Source organism: Euleptes europaea, chromosome 1 (assembly GCF_029931775.1).
Source record: "Euleptes europaea isolate rEulEur1 chromosome 1, rEulEur1.hap1, whole genome shotgun sequence".
Lineage (NCBI taxonomy): Eukaryota > Metazoa > Chordata > Lepidosauria > Squamata > Sphaerodactylidae > Euleptes > Euleptes europaea.
The window spans coordinates 118,987,094-119,013,402 of NC_079312.1; the positions used below are offsets into that span (position 1 = coordinate 118,987,094).

Consider the following 26,309-nt stretch of genomic DNA (forward strand, 5'->3'; position numbering starts at 1 on the left):
GCCTCAGGCGGCCTCGAGCCAGCGCAGAGCCGAGGAGGCGGGAAAAGCGACCCGCCACGCGCCCAGGATGCCCGCCGGCCCCCCGCCATGAGCCCGGCCCAGCCCTGCCCAGCCCGAGCGCTCCGGGAGCCCAGCAGCAGGAGGAGGAGGAGGAGGAGGAGGCCGGCGGCGGAGGAGCCCAGCGTCGCAGCCCGGGCCCCATGGGCGAGCCGGAGGCGGGGGGGAAGCCCGGCCCCGCGGCGCGGCCCCCCTCGGCCAGGGCCGCCCCCCAGCGGGCCGGGGCCGGGGGGCGGCGCGGAGCCGCGCGCGCCCTGAGCCGGCTGGCCCGCCGCCTGCTGCAAACTTTGCGGGGGTCGCGGCGGCGGCGGCGGCGGGGAGGCGCCGAGGCGGAGGACGACGAGGGCGGCTTCGGGCGGCCGCCGGGGCCCGAGCGCGAGCGCGGTCAGGCGGGGGGCGGCGGCGGCGGGGGAGGAGGGCGGCTGTCGGGCCCCGGCGCCCCTCGGCCGCTCACCCCCGGCGCGCAGGGGCTCAAGAACCACGGCAACACGTGCTTCCTGAACGCCGTGGTGCAGTGCCTGAGCCACACCGAGCTGCTCGCCGCCTTCCTCCTGCTGGCCCTGCCCGACCGCCAGGGGCCGCCGCCCGCAGCCGGAGCCGCCTCCGGCGAGGTCACCCGGCACTTGGCGGCGCTGGTGCGGGCGCTCTGGACCCTCGAGTACACGCCGCAGCTCTCCGCCGATTTCAAGGTAGGGGCGGGAAGGCGGTGGGGGGGGGGGAGGCAGGCAGAGGGAGGCGCCGGCTCCACTTGGCTCGGCCAGGCGACTGGGAAACGCTGCCCCGGCCACCTGTACCCCACCCCACGAGTCGTCTGCGGGTTTCAGCCACGGCCCGAAGCGTAGGTTGCGCCCGCAGTCACTGATGCCGTTTGTGCACGGGAGAGTTTGCCTTGCGTTTGCCGCTCTCCAGATGCACATTTTTTCCCATCCGAGTTCTCCAAACTCAACGATAAGCCCCCAGGCAGAGTTTTGAGAATTCAAATTGGGGGGAAATGTGCATCTAGAGAGCGGCAAACCCAAGGTAAACTCTCCCGTGCATAAGTAGTCTTGAGTCCTCTGACCTCCGGTTAGCTCTGCCAGACCCTGCATAAAAAGGGGCTCAATGCCGACCCTAATAAGGCCATTTATGCTTGGTAATTAGCAGCGCGTTCCAGGCTGAAGTGCCCCACATATTTTCTTGTGGAGTTTTTCACGCTGAACAACATTCAGGAAGTGATGGCGAAGCCGGCGCATAACTGCTCCACGTTTCTTAAGAACCCCTTTAACGCGACCTTTTGTGTTTGCTCCACCCCCGCTGCGAAGAATCCCCTCAAGGAACCATGCCAAATCACACAGCCGCGGCTTAGCTATGCAAATGACTTTTGCTAATGGAAGGAACGAAGGAACAGGCGAGTGGGGTGGTGGTGGAATTTCTCCTTTTGCATCGGGACCGTGAATAGGCATTTTAAACGTCACATTTTTTAAAAAGAGCTTTGAGCGAGCATCAAAATCGACCTTGCATAAATCGCCTAAGATCAGATCCTTTGCTAGTGCCCTTGTGTAGCTGAGTCCAATAGCCAACGTTAAGAACCCAAGTCCGCACCCTTCTCTCCAGTCGTATCATACTCTCTATTGCTTCTTATGCCTGTGCGGCAGCCTGGTGCTAGGAGTGGCACCATGGGCTGGTTTGTTGCCTATGATGAAGAAGGTGGGCGCTGCTAACAGCCCAGGCACATGGGGGCCAAACCGGAGTGGCTGAGCCAAAAAGTTTGGAGCTAGGTGTTGAAAAATATTACCAAAGTTGCGGGGGGGGGGAGTCTGTTTTATAGGAGAGCTGGTTCTGCTTGGAGGGTGGGTGGGGGTTGATCCTAGGCGTGGCATCCTGACCTGCTTCATAGAAGTTGTACTGAGCGGTGTCTGGTGTTAGGATCGACAGCTGGTCCTGTCATTGCTTGTAGAGCTACTGGAAAAATTGACACATTTTGTCTCCAGGAAGTTGTGTTTGTTTTGTTCTGGGAGAATAATAGAGAAGTATTAGCGTGGAAGAGCCAAGGAGGGGATAGATTCTGATTAAGGGCACCCTGCCAGCTGCTTCACCCGTCACCTCTCCCTTCTGGCAAACGCTGTAAAAGGGGATGCACTGGAGAGGTAACTAGCACGTCTCACTTGTCTGGGGAGCCCTGCTGAACTTTGTGGTGCTCGACATTTGTACTGTGCTTTGAAGTTGGGAATGAAATATTTATTATTGAGTAATTGCTGCGGAATGCCTTCCCCTCCTGAAAACTTCCTTTGCTAGTGTGACGGTCATGGAACTGAACATACCAGCAGGTGGGGAACGATGATCAGAGGCACTGGCTTGCCTTGTCGGACTCCTGCAGAGCTCTCTGCCAGTCTTTTGCCAGGGAGAAACGAGATGCTTCTTATCAAGGGGCTGTAGCCTGGACAGAAGCACAACACCTTATCCCCTCTCCCTGCTAAATCTCTCCCCGTATATTGAGCTAGGATCATAGCACCACTGGGGCAGCCGATACAACGTTCTACCTATGCAGTCAGTTGGCCCTTCTTTTAGATTGGTGCCTGGCCAGTAGGAGGGAAAAAAGATGTGGAGGAAAACGGAGGAGATCTGAGACTGAGTCTAAAGCTGCTGTGTGGAAAGAGAGTCGAGAGGGGAGGCCAATAGGTCTACACATGAACACATGAAGCTGCCTTATACTGAATCAGACCCTTGGTCTATCAAACTCAGTATTGTCTACTCAGACCGGCAGTGGCTCTCCAGGGTCTCAGGCAGAAGTCTTTCACATCACCTACTTGCCTAGTCCCTTTAACCTGAAAAGCCAGGGATTGAACCTGGGACCTTCTGCATGCCAAGCAGATGCTCTACCACTGAGCCACGGCCCCTCCCCTCCACATCCCTATCTCCTCTATGGCGTGATCCCCCCCCCCCTTGTGTATCAGACCCAAATTGACTGGAGGGGATCTAGAAAGCATTGAGGGTGTGGGCTCTGGGCATTGCTTTCAAGATCTCTTCCCTCTAGTTCACAACCAAGGTCCAGGATATTTGGTAGGATGTGGAGGGACTGCACAGCCAGTAGCTCAGGACGAGACCTTTCACTAGTGGAACGAGTCTGGATCAGCTTTTGGGTTTGCCAGTGTGGCTTGTTTAAATTTCCGGAGCTTTCTGCCCTGAAGCAAAGGATGAGTGTGCATCGTAGAAGACTTGAATATCAATGTTTGAAAGATAGGCCTCTCTTTCAAGAAGGGAGGGGGAGGAGCTGTGACTGTGACACTGAATTTTTCTCTCTTTTGGGATTGGCCAAAGAGTGCATTTCCTACAAAAGTAGATCTGGGGGAGCTAGGAGGCCTTCTAGACCAAGGGCTTCCAATTTCTTCTTGTTGTTTGAAGCTTGAAGCTATTGTCTGGTCCCTCTTGTTGACAGATAGGATTTTCTCGGTGGTCAGGCTTTTGCATCTCTGATCTTCCTATGCTGGTTTTCTGAGGCTGTTTGAAGCAAGTGCCTGACACATGGCTTTGGCAAATCTAATTTTACTAATTCAGTTCCTTAACAGTTTTGCTAGTGCCAAGATTGGAGGAGGGGGAGGGGGTGGGAAGGCTGTGTCCCTGTAAATGCTGCATCTGCTGTCAAAGGTTAAGTTGTTTCAGCTTTACCTGCATTTTTTGTTACCATGTGAGAAGCCTGCATGGCTCAGGAGGAACCCCAGGTGGGTAGAGGGTTATGAATTAGAGTCTGGAATCTTGCGACGTTCCATGTTGTGGTTGTTTCTGGAATCGTAGACTTCTGGTTCTGCAAAGAAGAAATCCTCAAAGCAGAATATGAAACAAATTAGAGTATCCAAGTGCTCATATGTGTTCATGAGCATGGAGCTCTACACAAGGAGGTAGATTTGCATGTCACATTTTATAAGTAGCAGTTCTGTTTGAAAATACATGATGCAAACTTGCTTAAGCTAATACAGGTTGAGTATCCCTTATCCGGACATCCGATATCTGGACTGACCCGAAAACCAGACTTTTTGAGCTGGCATTACTCACAGGCCCTCAGCAGCCCTTCAGTTTGCTTTCTGATGGTTCGATGTACGCAAAATTATTAAAAATATTGTTTAAAATTACATTCAGGCTATGTGTATAAAGAGTATATAAAACATAAATGAATTTCGTGTTTAGACTTGGGTCCCAACCCCAAGATATCTCGTTATGTATATGCAAATATTCCAAAATATGGAAAGATCCGAAATACGAACCATTTCCCGTCCGAAGTGGTCAGGATAAGGGATACTCAACCTGTATAAGCCAGGCACTTTTTCAGCCACTGGATGTTTCTGACAAGGAATATTGATATGGTAGAGAATCTGAAAGGCAGTGTTTGTGGTAGCTGCTGGTGAAAAGAAGCTGCAATATCAAGTGATAACTTACAGGCATAAATGGCCATCACAGGTCTAACACTACAGAACTAAAAGAAAGAACTGATACATAATCCAGTCACCGCAAATGCAACTTTTCAAATGTTCACATGTTCATTTGCCGGTCATTAAATGTTGAGTAACCTAATGATGTTAGTGGACAGGGTCTGCTGGTTTACTCCTTTTTTGTTGTTGCTCATATCACAAGGACTAGAAACATGCAGTGTTGAATGCAGTTTTTCAGAATTCTTCGTAAGTCACCAGCACCTGTGTGAGACCATTATATTCTATGTAGAATGACATAAGAGTGAATATGAACATTTCTACCGTCTTTGATTAGGCTGTTTTAAACTCCACTGTGACCTTAATAGGCCAGAGCAGGAAGACCGGTTTTTCTTTGTATATACCCCATATTTGGACACAGTTAGTGATGGGAGGGGGGCAGGGTCTGTGGCTCTAGTGGTAGAGCATTTGCTCTGTATGCAGAAGGTCCCAGGTTCAATCCCCGGCCTCTCCAGTTAAAGGGACTAGGCAAATAGGTGATGTAAAAGACCCCTGCCTGAGACCCAGGAGAGCTGCTTCTGGTCTGAGTAGACAATACTGACTTTGATGGACCAAGAGTCTGATTCAGTATAAGGCAGCTTCATGTGTTCATGTGACCTGCTCAGTGAGTTGGATGTTGGCTCTTTGTGGTGCCTCCTTCTTGCCTCCTTACATCTGGCACTTTGCTAGTCCATGATGAGGTAGCCATAACAGAGCAGCATCCTATTGCCTGTCACCATCAGTACAGAACTATAGGGTAAAAGTTGTCTGTTGAGCCTTATGTTTATGGAGCCTTACACTTATGGAGGTTATTTTTGGAAAGTGTTGACCTTATGGAAGAATCTGAAACATTTGGCATCATTTAGATCTCATCTTTGCCACAAGCTTTCCATGTGGGCTTAGGACAGTCTATTGTTTTTCAGTCTCTGTCCCCTATCTTCAGGGTGGCGATAACAACACTGGCCTACCTTGCAGGGTTGTTGTTAAACCAGTCGGAGTAGACAGTAATGACATGGATGGACCAATGGTCTGATTCAGTGGAAGGCTGCTTCATGTGTTTATATGAGAATTGCCAAGGAAGGATTTTTATAAGGTATCCAATGTGAATATACAACTTAGTAACTCCATGCAACATTCCCCATTTTTGAAATGTGTCTGAAAGATAGAAGAATTTCCCCCGTGCTGGAGTTCTGGTTCAGGCTGGGCAATGTTTCTGCTAAGCAACAAGCATTGGGGGCACCTTTTGTGTGAGTCTTTCAGGTTTTTCCCCAGCCCCCTCTCCTCCAAAATCTAAAAGAAAGTAATATTCCTTGTTTAGTTCTCTGCCATTTTTTATGGTTTTAGCTGCTGGGTGAGGGAGCCCTTTGGTGCTCACACACCCCTCACTTTGTTTATTGTGATGTTGCATGGTGCTGTGTGCCCAGATGGGGCTGTATTTCTAGGAAACAGCACAGCAAAAGACTCAGGGAGGGAGGCTGTGCAGGAAAGAGAGCGAGAGAGTCCTGTGGAGAAAATGTCTGTGTCGGTGCCATCACCGGCTATTTCACACACACACACATACACACACACACACACACTCTCTCTCTCTCTCTCTCTCTCTCTCTCTCTCTCTCTCTCTCTCTCTCTCTCTCTCTCTCTTTTCATTCAACTCCTTTTCATTCTTGATGGTCAGGTGGAGAGGGTTTTCTGACTGCTGACAGGGAAGGGGAGCTCTGGCTCCTTAGCTAGTCTGTGCAGCCGTGGACTCAGCTGGATTGTTTCTGCCACAGCCTTTTAGTGCCCTAAAGCGCAGGGCTGGGTCTGGAGTGTCTCTTTGGCATTCAAGACTCTTGCTGTGCAGCAAGATTGTCTAAATCAGGGCATGGTAGGCATAAGAAGGACAATGTTATCCTTCAGCTTTGCCAGGCTTGAACTACCTTAGCCGTTCTCTCAGCCACTGTGCGCTCCTGAAATACTTGTTTCATTCATTCCCTGTAACGTTGGCATGTGTTTGGGGAGTGGTAGCCTTGTAATAGGAGGGGATAGTTTTTATGGGTATGGGGTGTAGTTTTCAGAATGTAGGACTAGGGAGACCTGAGTTCAAATCCCTGTTCTGTGCTGGAGGAGGCCTGAAGAGATTTGGGTTCATATCCCTGTCTGACATGAAGCTCACAGGGCGATCTTGGGCCAGACACATTCTCAACCTAAACCTACCTCACAGAGTTGTTGTGAGGATACAAAGGGGGAAACGAGAACCAGAAAAGCAATGGAAATCGTGAGAGGTGTGTGTGAATGAAATATGTGCAGTACATAATTTCCTACTTAAATTTTTCTATTGCTCTAACAACGTATTTTGGTCACGTCATGAGACGACAAGAGTCACTGGAAAAGACAGTCATGCTAGGAAAAGTTGACGGTAGCAGGAAAAGAGGAAGACCCAACAAGAGATAGATTGACTCAATAAAGGAAGCCACGGCCTTCAGTTTGCAGGATCTGAGCAGGGCTGTCAAAGATAGGACATTTTGGAAGACTTTCATTCATAGGGTCGCCATGAGTCGGAAGCGACTTGATGGCACTTAACACACACACACACACACACACACAACAACAACGTAAAATGTATAATTTATGCCTTTGTTAGCTTGTAATATTGCACTATTTGACATATTTATGGTTTTTAAAAGTCTACATTCCTTAGTTTTCTAGAAGTAAAATCTCTCTCCCCCCCCCCAATACCCAATACAGAGAGAGCTACAAACTGGTGAAGCTTATACTACTTTTTTGCCATCAAGTCACAGCTGACATATGGCACCCCCTTATGAGGTTTTCAAGGCTAGAGACATTCTGGGGTGGTTTGCCATTGCCTGGCTCCACGCGTCATGACACTGGTATTCCTTGGAGGTCTCCCATCCAAATACTAGCCAGGGCCAGCCCTGCTTAGTTTCTGAGATCTGATAAGATCAGGCTAGCCTTGGGCTATCCAGGTCAGGGTATTTTCCTTTAAGTACTTTATTATGCAGTTTTACTATTCTGCATGGTGTATTCTGGTTGGCTCCCCATGGGTAATGGAGGGAAGTTATGCAGATTACAGAAGTCATAACCCCAACATTTTGGAATAATTATTTATTTTAATATTTATACCCTGCTTTTGTCATCATTGGGGACCCGCAGTGGCTTATAACATTGATCGCCTCTCCTCTATTTTATCCCCTCAACCACTCTGTTAGGTAGGTTAGGCTGAGAAAGAGTGATGAGGTAACTTCGGGCAAAAACTCATGGTCGCTTTAGCCTCCTTTATTCCCTGTTTCAGCCAGGATTCAGCCAGGATTGAATGCACGTTCGGCGGAACGCATGCGTTCAAGCCTGGCTGAATCCTGGCTGAAACAGGGAATAAAGGAGGCTAAAGCGAACATGTGTTTTCGCCCGAGTGAATTTTCATGGCAAAGTAACCTGGGTCTCCCAGGGCCAAACTAGACGTGATAGTGTCTTTGGGTCTAACACATGGCTACCGCCAATTAAAAATGATGCAAGGGTCTGATCTTAATCAGGCCTTCAGGGCAACCAGCTGAGGGGCTCTTGTTTCCTCCCTTCGTGCTCTTTTTCCTCCTCTGAGAGTGTATGCAGCTATTTTGGCACTTGAAAAGGTGTATGTGTGTGTGTTGGGGGGCGCAAAAGAGCCTTAGTCCATCATGCTGCAGCCCTGGGAGCATTTTTAAATCCCTTTAAAATTGCGTCATCATCCACGGGTCGAACCTCTGCACGCTGTCACGTCTATTTTGGCCCCCAAATCCTAATCAGGCACTCTGTCCAGTATGCTGTGCTTGGCTCTTATACATCTACTTCACTACTTTGAAGATTTTAGCTACAATTTCACACACTCGCGCTTCCAAACATTTTTTCTCAGCCATCAGAGTGAGAAGAACTTGATTTGTGCATTTGCTGTGTGTACAATGTATGTAGGTGTAAAGTGTTGTCAAGTCGCAGCCGACTCACAGCGACACTTGGGATTTTCAAGGCAAGTGGTTAAGCAGAGGTGATTTGCCGTGGGCTTCCTCAGCAGAGTCTTCCTTGAAGGTCTCCCTTCCAAGCACTGACCCAACTTAGCTTCCAAGATCTGACAAGATCGGGCTATACTATACCATTCCACATCCCGCATTTGCTGTACTCCTGCAGAATTGTGCCATTCATAAAGCTCTCCTGTTGCCAGTTTGTGACATACATTCCCCTGATGTCTTTCCTTAAATTTGTACTTCTGTTGGGGACAACCTGCATTCCTATCCCCCACCCAGTACTGGTTGCAGTATGCTTTGTCTTTGTGAAAATGCATTTCTTCCCCCAAGTGGAACATTCATGGTAATTGTGATCATTGTATGGATAGAAGTTGTTCCAGAGTCATGAGCAATGTATTCATTGTTACCTGTGGTGTCCTTAGTAAAGAGGGATTGAATTCTCAGTATGTACCCATACGTTTGTATGAACATATTTATTTAAAAATAATTGCAATGTCTTTAAAGGCCATGGTTCCTGTACATTATGCATCCCCAGTGTTAAGAGATTCATCTTCTACTATATTTTTCCTTTATAAATTTTTAGAATAACAAGGTTACCCTATCCTATGCATACTATTTAGTTTCAGGAATTTACATTAAAATATCACCTTGCTGTGACAAGTTAGCTGTGCAAAACCAGCGCTCTCGCAAATGCACAACACTCTGTAGGTCACCCTGTGGCATCTTTTTTGGGAGGGAGGGAATTTGCAAAAGAAAAACTGGGGTGGGGAAGGGTTAGGCACTCTGCCCCCATGTTATTTCTCTGTGCTAAAACATCCTCTCATTTGCAAAACTGGCCATTGGGGTTTTGTTATAAACATTTGCTCTTGAGGCCCGGAGTATGTGGGACTTGATCCTGGCCAAATCTGGAAAGTAGAGTTTCGTGCCATAGGAGTCTTTCCCCTGATGTTTGAAGTATCTGTTCCCCATTTGCTGATGGGTGTTGAGAAGCTCTGTTCTCTTTCTGGGACATTGTGGTGATGCGGGAGAATACAAATAGTTACACCCAGGGCTAGGGGAGGTGCTGACTATATGGAGCCACTCTTTTTCTTCCGGTCACCCCTGTGAGTGGCTGGCAGATCTTCTCTGGTCCATTTTGGCTTTGCTTGGTGGAGTCCTACAATTGCTCTTGAGCCGATCAGGGTTAGATGCGTAGACGGTTCTTCTTCATTCGGTCCAAGGTACCTGTCGATTTGATCTGATCCGAGATTGTTCAGCTCATGTTTATTTATTGCCCACATTTCTGCGGTGCTCATGCCAGTAATATCACATTTCTACCTTGCTGCCGCCTCCGCTGCCACTGACCTTTCTTTTCATTCTCCTGACAGATCCTTGATCAGCAATAAATGAAGGGAGGGGAATAAGAAATAAAGCCCACAGCCAACATTCAGATTCCAGATGAAGGAAACAGACCTTTTCAACTCAATCCCAGAATTGATTAATCGGAAGTATCTGAATCTGAGATAACTTATTTTCATGGATCAACATCACTAAATTGGCTTAAACCTTCATTCTTTGGTTTAGTCACCAGACAAAGGAAGAGCTTAAGGCAACAGTCCATCTATGTTGTCCTTCAGCTTTTTCTCTGCAGTTACGTTTCTGCAATGGAGATATGTAGTTCTTTAATGCATTTCTGCCTCTCCCTTCCATCCTACTCAAGATCCTTATGGTGTTTTACAACAGTCAAAAGCACAACAGATAAAACCAGCAGGAAAAAATATACAAGACAGTAGACTAAAAGGACAGTTAAAAACATTTATATTTTTTATTTTACCCTTCCCTTTTTCTCAAGGACTTCATGATGGCATATGTCTACATCCTCCATTTTATCCTCCCAACAATACTTTGAGGTAGGTTAGGCTGAGAGAGAGTGACTGGCCCAAAGTCACAGAGCAAGCTTCCATGGCAGAGCAGGAATTTGAAACTGCCCCCCTCCCCAGTCCTAGTCTGACATGAGAGGTTGTAGCTCAGTGGGAGAGCAATTGCTTTTATGCACACCCCAAAATCAATCTCCAGCACCAATGTGAAAGACCTCTGCCTGAGACCCTGGACAGCTACTGCAGGCAGAGTAGACAATAGTGACCTTGATGGACTCAGTATAAGGGGGTTTTTTTGTGTATAATTTACTCTTACCCCTGCACCATGCTGACTGTCTGCTGAAGAAAAGGCATAACATCAGAGACAGCCAGCATGGTGTAGTGGTTAAGAGCGGTGGACTGTAATCTGGGGAACCGGGTTTGTTTCCCCCCTCCTCCACATGCAGCCTGCTGGGTGACCTCGTGCTTGCCATAGTTCTTTCAGAACTCTCTCAGCCCCATCTACCTCACAATGTGCTTGTTGTGGGGAGGGGAAGGTGATTGTAAGCTGCTTTGAGACTCCTTATGGTAGAGAAAAGTGCGGTATAAAAACCATCTCTTCTTCTTCATCATCAGCCGAGCAATAGACATAACAGGTCAAATAGAAATCCACCAAGCCCTAGCCACCACAGTTTGGTTCTTTTCAAAAGGACTGTTTTCTTTAATCAATAAAATCCTTAACACGGAGGGGGCCAGGCAGAGCTGTTTTGGCAGGGCATTTCTAAATTGTAGTACTGCTGTGGGAAAAGCCCTCTAGTGACCACCCACCATCTGTATGACAGGGGGAACGACACAGCGAAGGGCTTCTTAAGATCATGCTTCATTGTCCGGGTAGGTCGGTATGGGATAGTGGAGTCCTCCAAGTACTCCAGTACCAAGTGCTTTAACTCTGTAAAGCAAAAAAACCCCAGCACTTTGAATTGGGCTGGGAAACAAACTGGTGGCAAGGGCAGGTGAAACAAGATGGGAGAAGTGTGCTGCTGGCAACCTGCTCCTACCAACAATCTAGCAGCTACATGTTGGACCAGCTACAGTTTCCAGTCAGTCTTCAAAGGCAGTACCACATAGAGCATGTTAAAGTAGCCTGGGTTGTAAGTCAGTAGGGCAAAAACACCACCTGGTAAACAAGCCAAAGCTGCTACCACCACAACCCCGGACATCTACAAACAGCTGTGAATCTTTCAGCAGCCCCAAGCTGTAGTCCTGGGTTTTCAGGTTTAATACTCTTCTGCATATTAATATTCTGTTGACCCAAGCGCGGCAATTTTAAACACTTCTCAAGTCTTCTAGAGCCAGACGTTAAGCTGTAAACCTGTTATATCTGACTGTCTATCTATGTTTTATACAGATTCCACATCCATCCATTTTAACTGTGAGGCAGATATTCTTTCCAGAAACTTAACTTCTCCAGGGAAAGTGACTTTCCAGCAATGATTCCATTATAAATCTTTGATCAACTTGAAATATAGCCAAAATGCATCTGCCATAATTCAGATCAATCTGACTCCAAAGGTTACCTCTGTACTTTATACCAGGAAATGTTCTGTTTGGTGAAACTAATGCATGGGATGTTCCTTCCAATGTCTCGCACTTCAGTGTCCATCTGTGGAGACATTGAAAGTTGCAAGGTAGATCCTGGCCTGCTGAAGCTGCCCATATTTCTTGTGAGTGTCAGGTTTCAGATCAACAGTGATGGAAAGTCTTGGTTTGCTGGTTGGATACCAGAAGAAAAAGAACAGAAAAATGGTGCCCACTCTATAACAACACATGCCAAAAAGGAAGTCAGTTGGCAAGTGATAGCTATTCAAGATCTCCAGGGCTTCGCCTCTGGAGAAACAGTTTTGTTCTCTCGTTTCCTATCTCACATTTAAATACTTCTAACAGAATGGCTCTTGCTCAAATCACTGATGACTGTAATTGGCCAAACTTCCACATTTCATACATCTGATTTTACATGTGAAGCTTTCCCTATGATTTTATTTCCATGCCAGGAAAAGCTTCACTTGCTTTACTGCTGAATTATTTATTTCTTTAATTTTATTCAATTTATGCCCCACCCTAGCATAATTAAATCAAAAGAGTTTCTGTCTAGACATTAGGAAGAATTTTCTAACAGTCAGAGCAATTCCTCAGTGGAACAGGCTTCCTCGGGAGGTGGTAAGCTCTCCTTCCCTGGAGGTTTTTAAGGAGAGGCTAGATGGCCATCTGTCAACAATGCTGATTCTATGACCTTAGGCAGATCATGAGAGGGAGGGCCCCTTGGCCATCTTATGGGCATGGAGTATGGGTCACTGGGTGTGTGTGGGGGGAGGTAATTTCCAGCATTGTGCAGGGGGTTGGACTAGATGACCCTGGTGGTCCCTTCCAATTCTGTGATTCTATAAGACAACCAATAAATAGATATATAAGTTAAAAACATGCAGTTAAAACTATATCCTATCCTAGTCTAATACAGTGCAATGCAAGATGGCACCCTAAAGTGCACCCTATTCCATGGGGAGGAGTATCACCAATATGGTGATACGGTGACTACCCGTCAAATGCAAGATTTAATCAGTTCAGAGGACAGAGACAGAAAAATGGGGGGGGGGATGCCAAGCATATGCTAAAGGGTCAGGAGCAGGGCCATTAAGAAAAATACTGCTAACTCTGAATTAAACACATACACACCCCTCTGCAATTTTTTTTTAAAAGACGGGGAATACCAGGTTGAAATTTTTCGGGAACCCAGAAAATAATTGTAGTAGAGATTGTTTTTCCTCACTGAAATGAACCCTCTGTTTGCACAGACCCTGTAGTCTCCGCTCTAGTGTGAAGCAGATTAATTATCCAGCCCATCTTTGAGTTATGCGCTGTAGCGAGCGATTTCTGATGATTGCTGCCCACTCCTTTCTGATGTGTGCAGTTGGCCTGGGTGGCTGCTGAGAATGCCGTTTTATTATGGTAACATTCCTACGCAATCCCATATTTAATTTTTGTTTAATAGGATCGTTATTATGCAGCCATAAGCAATAAGGCTTCAGTGATGAGCTACCTGCTGAGTTTTCACTACATACCACTGATAAGTATCTGGAGGGCAGATCTGTGAATACTCAGTATGCTATGAAGAACTGTTAATAATCAAATGCTTGTTACCGTTTAATTGCTCTTCAGGATCCAAAGAGCATGGACAAAGAACTTTGCTTGAAGCAGAAGGAGGTTTGACTTCTACTGCCCTTTCTGGCAGTGCCTGGTATGGCCCAGGCTTGGGAATTTGGCAGCAGGATGTGACTGGGATGTAGAGGAGACAGGACATCCAAGTCTTCGTGAAGGAAGGGCTCTCAGATGTTTTCATTCTCCTTGTGCTGAGGGATCTCTCAGGGGAGATGTCCACCCGGTGTGGCTTCTTCCATTCTGGTAGGTGAAGCCTCTCCTGTTATAGCAGTGGTTCCCAAACCTTTTGGGCCACCACCCCCTTGGTTCCACAGATTCAACCCCAGCGCCCCTTACCTTATCCTATAAAAAGCATTATTCAGAATAGGGGTTTGCATGACACACTAAAGACATTAAGAACACTAACATTTCAAAACAGTAACAATTAATTGCACAGCTATTCAAAATCAAATTAAAACTTCTTAGTTGAAATTTATTCAACAAAACTTTTGAACTTGATCCAATGGTACCAGCTCTTCAAAGTCTGGGGAAAAAATCTGATACTTTCCACCAAAATTGCCAGCAAGGTGCCATAGCTTGATCTATTGTAAATTAGTGAAAAACACAGTTGAAGGGGCCCAGCTCTAGCATCCCCTGCTGCCCCCTTGCCTCTTAGTGCCCCCTAGGTGATCCCACCGCCCCCCAGGGGATGGTACTGCCCACTTTGGGAACCACTGTGTTATAGCATTGCCGTGCTGCAGATCTGTCCAAGACATTTTGCTGCTAGAGATGAAAAATCCAGATGGGTTTCTCCTCTTCCTCCTCCCTAGAACTGGGGGTCCATATATGCTGCAGAGTGACAAGATCAGACATTGGGTCGACACCACTCATCTCTGGTTTTGCATAAAAGCAGTGGAGGCTCACTCCCATTACACTCAACTTCCTCCTAGAAAGCCATCACAGAGCCCAACTAAATGTCAGTCAGTTAGCACCCAAGAAACTCCATGCATGCTTACATTTCCATCATCACCAACAGGATAAACTCCTGGGGCTGTGTCTTTCTTTCTGCAGCTTGCTTCTTTAGACTTGTAAACAGAGTTTGGCTACCTGCAGGAGGAATCATTTGCTGTTCTTTAAAGGGTTCCAGAATCTGTCACCTGAGGCAAATTCTCCATTTGGCCAAGTTTGCAAGGCTGAGAAAAGCAACATTTGTGCAATCCCCAAGTATAAAGGGGGCAGAAGCCCTGTCCACTATTGCATGTGGTCAGCCTACCTGGAACCTAAACTATAATGATATAGGAAGGGTATGCACTTACTACTCCCCCCGCCCAAGCAGTTGCTGCAAGAGAATGCTACATTTGGGGTTTGCCATGCGCTGGCTTTTCTAGATCTTTGCATGCATTCATTCTGATGTACTGGAGATCAGATAGATCTGAAGATGCCTCATTCTGCAGAGCTACATTTGTTCTGATCCTGATATTGATGTCTGATGAGAATTTTTCATCCTCTGCTGCCAAATCAGGTCTTAGAATAGGAAACCAGCTTGCTGGGTATCTGGATCTGTTAAGGATTGCTGGGCGATTGCACTGCATGGATGGCAAAATCGTTGCCATTCAGAGATACAGATATAACCAGAAAGGCATTACATCCTTTTTGGTGCGGGAGTACAGCTGCCGCTGCTCTGGACTTTCCAAACAAAAGAATGGTAAATCTCAAGATTATTTCTTTATTTATCAAATTTGTAGTTCGCCCTCCCCAGCAAGCCGGCTCAGGTGAGCTTTTCTTTGTCCTCCTGTCCCCTGCACTTCCTTTGGGGGTGTGGTTCTTGGAAGCTACACAACTCTTTGCTGTCCTGGAGCTCTGGGTCATTGTCTGGCCACCCCACTCTATTCCTCCTACTGTTGAAATGTGATTGTTTAGCTTCTGAGCCACATGATGGCACATGGTAGTTTCAAAGACTTGGCCCTGAACAATAGAAGAAGACGAGTTAGTTTTTATACCCTGCTTTTCTCTACTTTTGAGGAGTCTCATAGCGACTTACAATCTCCTCCCTCTCCTCACAACAAGCACCTTGTGAGGCAGCTGGGGCTGAGAGAGATCTGGGAGAGCTGTGACTAGCCCAAGATCACGCAGCTGGCTTCATATGTAGGAGTGGGGAAACCAACCCGGTTCTCCAGATTAGAGTCCGCTGCTCTTAACCAATGTGCTGGCTCTCTAATGGTAAGAGTCTGTTGCAGCAATGAATCTGTCCTTATGATGTTTAACTGCCCCTGTGCTCCCAGTGCTTGAGGCTGGAATTCAGAGCCACAGTCTCTCCTGGAAAGATGCTGTCACCTGCCTGTCATCTGTCTCTGTTGATGTCTGTGAGGGAATGAGGAGCATGCCAAGATGAAGGGGACTGGGTGGATCTGAGAAGGCTGCAAGTCAGCAGTGAGGAGACATGGGTGAAAATGGGGCGCAAAGAGGCAGATCGGAATGAAGTCAGGAGGACATGGATGATGTGCGTCTCCCACCTTTGTGTTTCTCCAGCCAAAAGATTTATGTTGGGTTGATTTGGCATAGCTGTGAGGTAGTTAGGGCCACAACAAGACACTGTTGCCCTCTTTCCTCAGTCAGTGGTTTTCTGGTTTCTCATAGAGACATTCAAGAATTATCTAAAGCTAAAAGCTGGTCCGCAACAGTGGTCATGACTCCTAGGAGTCAGGACAAAGCGTCCTGTACCTTACACCCACCAATCTGACCTCAAGTCCTTGTTGATCTTAGCTGTACTCATTGTGAGAAGGAAATCAACAGAATGCTGAACTTAGAACTAGGAAAGCCTTTTGGTTCCATGAAGCTCACTGGGTGCCCTCGGGCCAGGCACTGTCTCACAGCCTAACCAGTCCAGCAGGGCTGTTGTGAGGCTACAAAGAGACGGAAGAGGAAACCACATACAGCGCCTTCTGTTCCTCAGAGAGAGAGTGGGATACACATCCAGTAAAAATAGAAGGGTAGAAGTGGGAATCCTGACACAAGAGAGACTGTATTTTGCAGAATGGCAGTTTCTCCTTTATACCCTCCCCCCACATGCACCCTGCCATTCAGAAGCTGCCACCTCCTTGCTGCTCTTGGGTGGCTCCAAAAATCCTGCGAATGTCAAGGAGCAGCTTCATTTTCCGTCAGCATATACGCAGCCGGTTCCATGTGTCCGATTACGTTTCTGTGGAGCTGTTGTTGTGGTGTGGCAGTACCAGAGCTGGTTCCTTGCCCAGTATACCTGCATTCCGACACAGCTGGCTGTGTGCCCTGTCTGGCATGGTGCCCCTCCCCCCGGCTTGGCACAGACTCTGTTTTCTTTTTCATGCACGCCTTTGCTGCCTATTGCCAGGCACTTAACGTTCCCGCCTCGACATTCTGATCACCCTACTTAAACAAACATAGCAGCGATAGTTAGGGACTGGCTTGACCTGGCTTGTAGGTGAGGATAGCATGGAGGGATGAAGAGTAGAAGGCATGTACCTTTTGGAGGTGGAGCCATAAGAAGAAGAAGAGTTGGTTTTTTATATGCCGACTTTCTCTACCACTTAAGGAAGAATCAAACTGGCTTACAATCACTTTCCCTTCCCCTCCCCACAACAGACACTCTGTAAGGTAGGTGGGGCTGAGAGAGCTCTAAGAGAGCTGTGGCTAGCCCAAGGTCACCCTGCTGGCTTCATGTGTAAGAGTGGGGAAATCCAGTTCACCAGATTGGCCTCCGCCGCTCATGTGGAAGAGTGAGGGATCAAACCTGGTTCTCCAGATTAGAGTCCACCGCTCCAAACCACCACACCACGGTGGCTGGAAATCGCTGGTGAGGAATAGAAGTACTTCAGATTTAACCACGGGGGCTGCAAAAAGGCAGGTTACCTCTTATTACTAGCTTCTGGAACTAAGCAGTGAGGGATACCCGTTGATTAAATAACGTCATATCCTGCTTCTAAGTTTCCCAGAGGCAACTGGCTTATATCTATGGGCGGGGGGGGGGGGGAAGAATGCTGGACTAGATATCCCTTTTATCTGATTCAGCAAGGTGATTGTTCTCTGCTCTCTCTCTCTCTCTCTCTCTCTCTCTCTCTCTCTCTCATTTAAAAAGGTCATTCGTCTGCGATTAGGGCATCACGCTTGACTTGTAGATTTAGCTCAGGGGTGGGGAACCTTTTTCCTGCCAAGGGCCATTTGCACATTTATAACATCATTCGGGGGCTATACCAGGTGTAGTCCCAGTGGGGGGGAAGAGGCTAGGGTTGCCAGGTCTCCAGCCACCACCTGGAGGTTGGCAACCCCAGGGCAGGCCACGCAGAGGCCTGGAGGGCACCCCGCTCCCCCGGTCCTCCCCCCTCCCAGGCAGGAAGGCAGCCAGCGGTGGGCCCGAGCAAATGAGGCACCAGGGGGGCGCAGCCCACGGTCAATCAGAAAGGGAGGGAGAAAGGAAGGAAAACAGAGAAAGAGGAAAAGGGAGAGAGGGATAAAGAAATGGAAAGAGGGGGAGAAATAAAAGGACAGAGGGAGACAGACAAAGAAAGAGGGAGAGAGAAAAGCCTTCCCCCCCCACACACACCCGCCAGCCCCACACGACCTGGCCCCAGGCTCCATGCCCTCCCCCCTCAGAGTCCACAAAAGGCCCTCCGAAGCCCAATCGGCTCCTGCGCGCATGCTCTGCCGCCGGGAGTCGCGGGCCTCTTCCTCCCCCCTCTTGCTGCTCGACAGGCAGCGAGAGGGGCTTAAAGTGTGCCCCGGCATTCCTGCACGCTGCAGCTATAGGGGGCAGCCTTGGGGGAAGCATCCCTCCCCTTCCTCTCGCCGACCAACAGCTGTCAGTCGTCAAGAGGAGGTCCCAAGGGCACCGCAGCGCCCCTGCAAGCCGTGGCCCCAGGAACACCCTCAGGGAGGGCAGCCCTGCACCGCGCCTCCGCAGCAGGGCCCTGGAGATCCCAAGGGCCACAAAAATGTCCTTGGGGACCGCATACGGCCCCCGGGCCTGAGGTTCCCCATCCCTGATTTAGCCGGTCACAACTATGTTATGCACTTTTGAGGTTAGCTGCTTGTGGGTGTGTCTCAGGTCCCCATTTTCAGAGGGAAAAAACGGCAGCTCTGCACTTCCTAGAACTCTGCACCCTGAAATTTGGGGGGGGGGAGGAGGAGGAGGAGAGAGAGAGAGAGAGAGAGAGAGAGAGAGGCGCCGTGGGGGTGGGGAGGACTGGAATATCCCCGGTTGTCAGGCACGCAGGCAGCTTTGCTTTAGAGGAGCAGCCTCGTTGTCAGTCAACTATTACTCAGCTGGTTGCTACTCCTCTCCCACCTCAGAGAGCCTCTGGGTCTTTAAGAGCTGCACACTAAGGCAAAATATCTAAAGTGCAGCCTTTACCTGCATTAGGGTTGCCAGCCTCCAGGTGGTGGCCAGAAATCCCCTGCCATGACAACTGATCTCCAGGTGACAGAGATCAGTTCACCTGGAGAAAATGGCCGCTTTGGAAGGTGGGCTCTATGGCGTTATACCCCATTGTCCTCCCCTCCCCAAGCCCCACCCACCTCAGGCTCCACCCGCCGAATCTCCAGGTATTTCCCAACCTGGAACTGGCAACCTACTCTGCCCGGAGATGCAGCCATGGGGCAAGTTTCACCTGTTGAATCTCTGTTTGCCATACCGTTGTTAAAGACACAGGGGCCTTGTGCCAGGACAAGAATGGGAATGGCTTCATCTGTGGCTGGGGGAAGCTCCTGGATACGATCCTAGACCTGAATGGCTCTAGGGATGTTAAAGACGCCAGACTGAAAAAAAAAAAGCTTTCTCTGTTGGGCTGGGCACGATTAGATCAAACTCCTCATTAAAGCGTAGTCTGTCGGATCCTTCAGAACATCCCCTTTATTGGCAAGGCACAACTCTGTTTTGGGAACCAGGCGCCTGGTTTGTTTGCCTGGCAGCTGAAGTCTGTGACGGCGGGGCCCTGAAATGCAGCCAGTGGGAGAAAAGAGCAAAATGGCCCACCGAGGCAAGAGAGAGAGAGAGAGAGAGAGAGATGCCCCGAGCTCCTGTCTCCCTCCTGGGTCCTCCACAGTGTGGCATTGGTTGCCATAGCAACAGTTTGGCAACGCAGTGGCAAGCAGAGCCTCCTTTTGTCTCCCGGAGAGCAGCACCAGGGATCCGTTTAGCATCCGTGCCTGTTGCAAACCGCAGACAAACTATGTGCTCCTCTTATGAGGGGAGGGTGTCAAGGTACGGAAGGACAAAGCTCTGTAAATCCTCCTATTTAAGAGCTGGGTAGGGCTGTCAGGGTTTTTTTTTTTTAACGCGCAAAGCCAGTGATTCTAATTTTGGTATGTGGGATGAAGGTCTCTGTGCAAAATATTCTGGAAATCTCTGATGAGGGAAGTGCCACACAATTGTGGCGTGTTCTTTTCGAGGGCAGAGTTCAATAGCTTCTGAAGCCTTCAGACTTAACCTATGTATTAAAAACTGAGCAGGATTCTAATTTGCGTGGTTCTGGCTAAAAATCTAAAAAGTGGTGCGGAGCTGTGTGTTTATGGAGAGAGGTATGCTGCCTAAGAGATGTAAATAGGTTTACTATGTGTGCCATTACTCTTTGTTAACTATTTATTGGAGCACTTTGGGCCACTTTTCTCTGCGGAGGGGACCTAATGCCACTTACAAAATGAAAACAAACAAACAACAACACTAAATTATAGCAAACCACAAACCCACCCACAAATAAACAAACAACAAATCTGGTTGTTCCAGATTTGGCAAGCTGATTTTCACAGGTTCCAGGCTTCGAGCCCTTGGCCAAGGGCCGGGAAAACCTTTGGCTAGTGTCCAGGGGATCACATCTTTGGCCCCAAACCAAATGGACCTGCTAGCTTGTTGCAGCAATCTGCTAGCTTGTTGCAGCGATCTTCCTGCGCCAGCAGCCTGATTTCCCCCGTGGAAATACCCATATAGCCTTTAGGTTAATAACCTGTGTCTTAAACCATTTATTTAGATTAAGAAGTGGAGGAAATGACAAACTAAACCATCCTGTTTTCTATTTTGTATTTCCTCTGAGGTGACCAATTTAATATCTACTTAAGCCTTCTGTGCCGGGAAACTCCCTTATATGGCCCAACTCTGCTATTTTTTCCTGGGCTAGGCAGGAAGGAGTTCTAGTTCTTCGCCAGATCCCAGGACTCGTGTTTGTACTAAGCACCTGGTAGCTAGCTAGTATGAGTTGGTTGCCAACCTCCAGGTGGGGCCTGGAATCACAACTGATCTCCAGTCTACAGAGACCAGTTCCCCTGGAAAAAATGGCTCCTTTGGAGGGAGGACTCTGGCATTATACCCCGCTAAGGTCCCTCTCCCTCCCCAAATCCTGCCCTCCCCAGGCTTCACCCCAAAATCTCCAGGAATTTTGCCAACCCTATGGGTAGTGGTTAGCGTATTGGATAAGGATCTGGGAGACCCAGGTCATTCAAATGTGCTCTGCACAATTCAGGCCTACTTTTCACTGGAACGGGGATCCTATATATGGGCTGTGCTACTTCAGACTGCAGGAAGACCCCTTGTGATAGAATGCCCCTTCATACAATACATTTTCCTCCATATAGAAAGCTGAGAATCAGGAGGAAAGTTTCTAACTTTGCCTTTACATTAAAACAATGCCAGTTTTCAACATGGAGAGATTTGGGAAGGGAGGAAGGAACATGTGAATACCCAGCTGTGGTCTGAAATGCTACAGCCCAGGCGATTTCTCAGCAAGGCCTTGTTCTGGTTGCAGCATTTCTGATGAGCGCAGCATAGAATTTGGATCCAGGTTATTCCAAACTCTTATCAAAGGAGGATAAGGGCAGTTGGAGGGAGGAAATTGAGTGGATTTTAGGGAGTATGCATTCCTTTCGCCTGCACTTTGGCTGCAGTCTCTTTTCCCCATTTCATGTTTTAAAATTGCTAATTTCTTTCACTTCTTTTTAACCACAGAATGTCGTCTCTAAGTACGGTGCTCAGTTTCGTGGAAATTCACAACACGATGCCCTGGAGTTCCTCCTATGGCTGCTGGACCGCATGCATGAGGACCTGTGCTCCGTGTCTCTTCATCAGAAAGGGAAGGCATCTGGAAAGGTCAGTGTCTGATGGGGAAAATCTATGGCTTTACCCTGAATGCTCTCTCACCTTTATGTTGATCGTAAATTACTGGCAAAGTACGTACCAAGTAGTGGAAGTGTGTATGAAGTTGCTGTGCTGGTTGCTCTGTATATTTCTGGTTTTTTGCTTTTAAACAAGGTAAAGGTCCCCTGTGCAAGCACCGGGTCATTCCTGACCCATGGGGTGACGTCACATCCCAACGTTTACTAGGCAGACTTTGTTTACGGGGTGGTTTGCCAGTGCCTTCCCCAGTCATCTTCCCTTTACCCCCAGCAAGCTGGGTACTCATTTCACCGACCTCGGAAGTATGGAAGGCTGAGTCAACCTTGAGCCGGCTACCTGAAACCAACTTCCGTTGGGATCGAACTCAGGTCGTGAGCAGAGCTTGGACTGCAGTACTGCAGCTTACCACTCTGCGCCACGGGGCTCTTGCTTTTTGCTTTTAGATGGCCTGTCAAGCATGGCAGTCTTTGCCCATTTCCTTAATATAAAGTGTGCTTGTTGCTAGACATGTATATAATCCTGAGGTGAGAGTGGGGATTGGCTACTGGTATTGTAAAGCACTGATAAGTTCTTCCAGTGTGGTGTAATGGTTAAGAGCAGTGGTTTGGAGTGGTGGACTCTGGTCTGGAGAACCGGGTTCAATTCCCCACTCCTCCACATGAGCGGTGGAGGCTAATTTGGGGAACTGGATTTGTTTCCCCACTCCTACACATGAGGCCAGCTGGGTGACCTTGGGCTAGTCACAGCTCTCTTAGAGCTCTCTCAGCCCCACCTACCTCACAGGGTATCTGTTGTGGGGAGGGGAAGGGAAGGTGATTGTAAACTGGTTTGATTCTTCCTTAAGTGGTAGAGAAAGTCAGCATATAAAAACCAACTCTTCTTCTTCTGCTTCTTTCTTCTTCTTCTTCTAAGCAGGGCAGATAGTGATGTTTCTCTTGTGCCGTTTCAAGGGGAAAAGGCATTGTGTGTAAAAGATTCCAGGTCTCCCAAATGCAGTAGTCCTGTACACAAGATGTATTAGTATACAGGACCATGCAAGTAGAAAGGGAGATCCTCCTACACATGTTCACTGCATGTGGGTACAGTTCCTATACATGGCTTGAACACTGTGCCCTCATTTAGTTGAATGTGTGAAGGAGGGGAGTGAGGCCAGCCGACTCTGTTAAAGTGGGGAGGGCAGTGGTCTTGGTTCTGATGTCCTTGTGATCATTGTTTTGGCCACAAAGTTATCACACATATGTAGCTGGTGTTCCTTTCTTCTCCTGCTCAGATGTCAGAGGCTACCTTCCCTCTTACACATTCAGAATGGTTCAGGAAACAGGAGGCTGATGCAGTAAAATCAGCAACTTTCCTTTTGCCCCATCCTCCTCCTCTGGGACAGTGGAAGGGGAGGTGGTGCTAGAAGTTCCAGTCAGGTAAGTTGAGAGCCAGCATGGCGTAGTGGTTAAGAGCGGCGGACTCTAATCTGGAGAACCGAGTCTGATTCCCTGCTCCTCCACATGCAGCCTGCTGGGTGACATTGGGCTAGTCACAGTTCTCTCAGAACTCTCTCAGCTCCACCTACTTCACAAGGGGCCTGTTGTGGGGAGAGGAAGGGATTGTGATTGTAAGCTGCTTTGAGACTCCTTTCGGTAGACAAAGTAGGGTCTAAAAACCCTTCTTTTTCAGGTTTGGGTATTTAAAACCTGTAATTGAGTTGGAAAGACATAGAGCTGCTGCTGGAGGGTCAAGATGGAACAAGCCTCAGTGCTCTAGGGCTTCTAATGGACTTGTTACTGGGTTAGAGGTGTGGTGGTGTCGGAATGTCCCAAAGTTGCCTCTGACCCTTTTTTCATTTCCATGGCACTTCTCCCAAGACACGGCGGTGACTCAGGCTGCAGTCCTATGTGCATTTACTTGGGAGTAAGCCCCATTTAACCTAGTGGGACATTTGTAATGGAATTTCTGAGGGACTACATCTCCCAGGATGACACTGATAGAACAACCTTTTCCAAGGGAAGGTGAGAAAGAGAGGGAAGGGTGAAAGGGAGGGAAGAACTACACCCCGGAACAGACCTGTGGCAGTTGGGAGAACACTAGTGGGGACTGAAGAATTTGGAGGAAAGAACCTCTTGGAGTCCTGCTACAGAATGAAGGTGGAGGCTTTGTTTACTGACTTAGTTAGGAGAGCTCTGAGAAGAAAAGCCTGTAATCAGTCCATTCCAACCTCTTACCAGCAGGCACAAAAGGCCTAGTTATCCTCACCGAACCCAGTTATTACTTCCCAACCCCTCTCAGTTGAAGCTTCCCTGTTTACTTGCTTCATTAAAATTCTTATTGCTATTAACGATGGGTCCCTACAGACACTGGAACCGGGGCTGCCAACTTCCAGGTGGTAGCTGAAGATCTCTCACTATTACAACTGATCTCCAGGTGGCAAAGATCAGTTCCCCTGGAGAAAATGGCCACTTTGGAAGGGGGACTCTATGGCATTATGCCCAATTGAAGTCCCTCACCAAACCCTGCCCTTCTCACTCAGGCTCCACCCCCAAAATCTCCAGGTATTTCCCAACCTGGAGCTTGGCAGCCCTAACTGGAACCCACCAGGGCTGATAATGGAAGTGCCAGCCCCAAAGTACCTTCAGCACTTGCCTCAGTGCTTATCAGGAGAGGCATGCAACGAACCTTTACTGATATCACCACTTTTGTGCTATAAGTATGGGACTGGTAAATAATGTTCCGTTAAACCTCTGTTAAAGGGGCAGGACGTTTTCCTCCATAACTCTCTGGCCGCCATAGGAGGCTGGGCCAAGTTCAAATGGTGGCCAAGGCACACAGTTCTTTGCTGCCACCCACCCAGAGCCCAATGCAAAGTGGGCTGTAGAGGTGCATCCTCTGCATCACATCTTGGAGCCTGAAGAACAGCACCAGAGCAAGTGCTGTTATCAGTAATTGATTACCAGCGGCTGATTACTTCCTTGTTAGCTCTCCAACATGGTGAACAGCACAGTTGTAATGCATATTTGCTCAGAAGTAAGTCCCACTGAGTTCAATGGAATTTACTTCCAAGTAAGTGTGCAGAGGCTTGGGCTATGAGTAGGGTTGCCAGCTCCCTCTTCACCACTGGTGGGAGGTTTTTGGGGCAGAGAGTGAGGTTTGGGGAGGGGAGGGACTTCAATGCCATAGAGTCCAATTGCCAAAGTGGCCATTTTCTCCAGGTGAACTCATCTCTTTCAACTGGAGATCAGTTGTAATAGCCGGAGATCTCCAGCTGGTACCTGGAGGTTGGCAACCCTAGCTATGAGTAGGGACTTGCTTCCATGTTAAACCTCTTTTGGTCAGAGGGTTAATGGCTTTATTTGCTGTTATTTGGGTGACAATCATCCTTCTTCTCTTCTTCCCCATGGTCAAAAAGCAGAGAACTAATCTGAATGCAGTGTTCCTTACAGTCAAACTATTTTTCAGAAATCAGGTGGGAGGGGGGAAGAGAGAGAAAGAGAAAGAAGAGAAGGAATTCCACAGAGTGCAAAAGGGCTTCCCAAATCTGGATTCTGCAGCTCAGAGTAGTCTTGTTTATTCATAAGAGAACCAGAATTTTGTAAAATGCTGACCAAAATGAATCCTGCCATCTCAAATAGCAGAGAGGTAGTAATGCTTTCTATCTGATGTTTTGCCAACATCAATAATATGCCAGAAATTAAAACCATATTTGTCATCTCATATTTAAAATAAAGGTAACCTATATGCAGAGACTGGACTGAGAAGTGAGGAAAGATGGATATTTAATTTATAATTCATTATTTTATTAAAAAAACACATAGCAAAGGCATAATCGATTTGGTTCTTTCGAAGCATGGGTGTACCCTAAAACTCTGAACTGGACAGGTTTTCTGTCACTATGACTGCAAATATAGTAGCATACAGCTTATGTACGACGTTCCAGGTAGCATATAGCTTACAAGCAGCTCACAACTTGTGTTCCAGTATTATACCAGCGTGTCTGTGTTAAGTGCCAGCAAGTCACTTCAGACTCATACAGCCCATTCGTGAAGGGGGGAAAGCTCTTTAGGAGCTGTGTGACCCCGTACCGGCATAGGTGCCACCTTATCATGGAATAAGGTGGCATCTATGCCACCGCGGGGGCAAACACTCCAGCGTCCGGGAGGGAATGCTCGTGCCAGCATGGAGGGGGGCATTCCCAGGGGCAGAGCAGCCTTTGGGTAGCTTCCAAACCCCGTTTGCTCTGGGAACACTCCCATGAGCTGCAGCAGGGCTACACCAACTTTTTTGTTGGTGTAGCCTCACTTTGAGGAGCCCCATGGCGCAGAGTGGTAAGCTGTTGTACTGCAGTCCAAACTCTGCTCATGACCTGAGTTTGATCCCAACGGAAGTCGGTTTCAGGTAGCCGGCTCAAGGTTGACTCAGCCTTCCATCCTTCCGAGGTCGGTAAAATGAGTACCCAGCTTGCTGGGGGTAAAGGGAAGATGACTGGGGAAGGCACTGGCAAACCACCCCGTAAACAAAGTCTGCCTAGTAAACGTTGGGATGTGACGTCACTCCATGGGTCAGGAATGACCCGGTGCTTGCACAGGGGACCTTTACCTTAGCCTCACTTTGTTCAATGGGGCATTTCCCCCTTTTTTAGTATTTTTATTTTTTAAACCTCTCTTTTTTGTCTCCATGG

The 26,309-nt window shown here is 48.1% G+C and overlaps 1 protein-coding gene across 1 annotated transcript in view; it reads left to right on the forward strand.

Annotated features, from left to right (window-relative positions):
- Positions 1 to 200: 200 nt before the first annotated feature.
- Positions 201 to 26,309, forward strand: part of USP43 (ubiquitin specific peptidase 43) — a 146,308-nt gene continuing 120,199 nt past the window's right edge. The window contains 2 exon segments of the mRNA XM_056848198.1: positions 201 to 746; positions 21,479 to 21,619. Coding sequence (XP_056704176.1) covers positions 201 to 746; positions 21,479 to 21,619 — 687 coding nt within the window.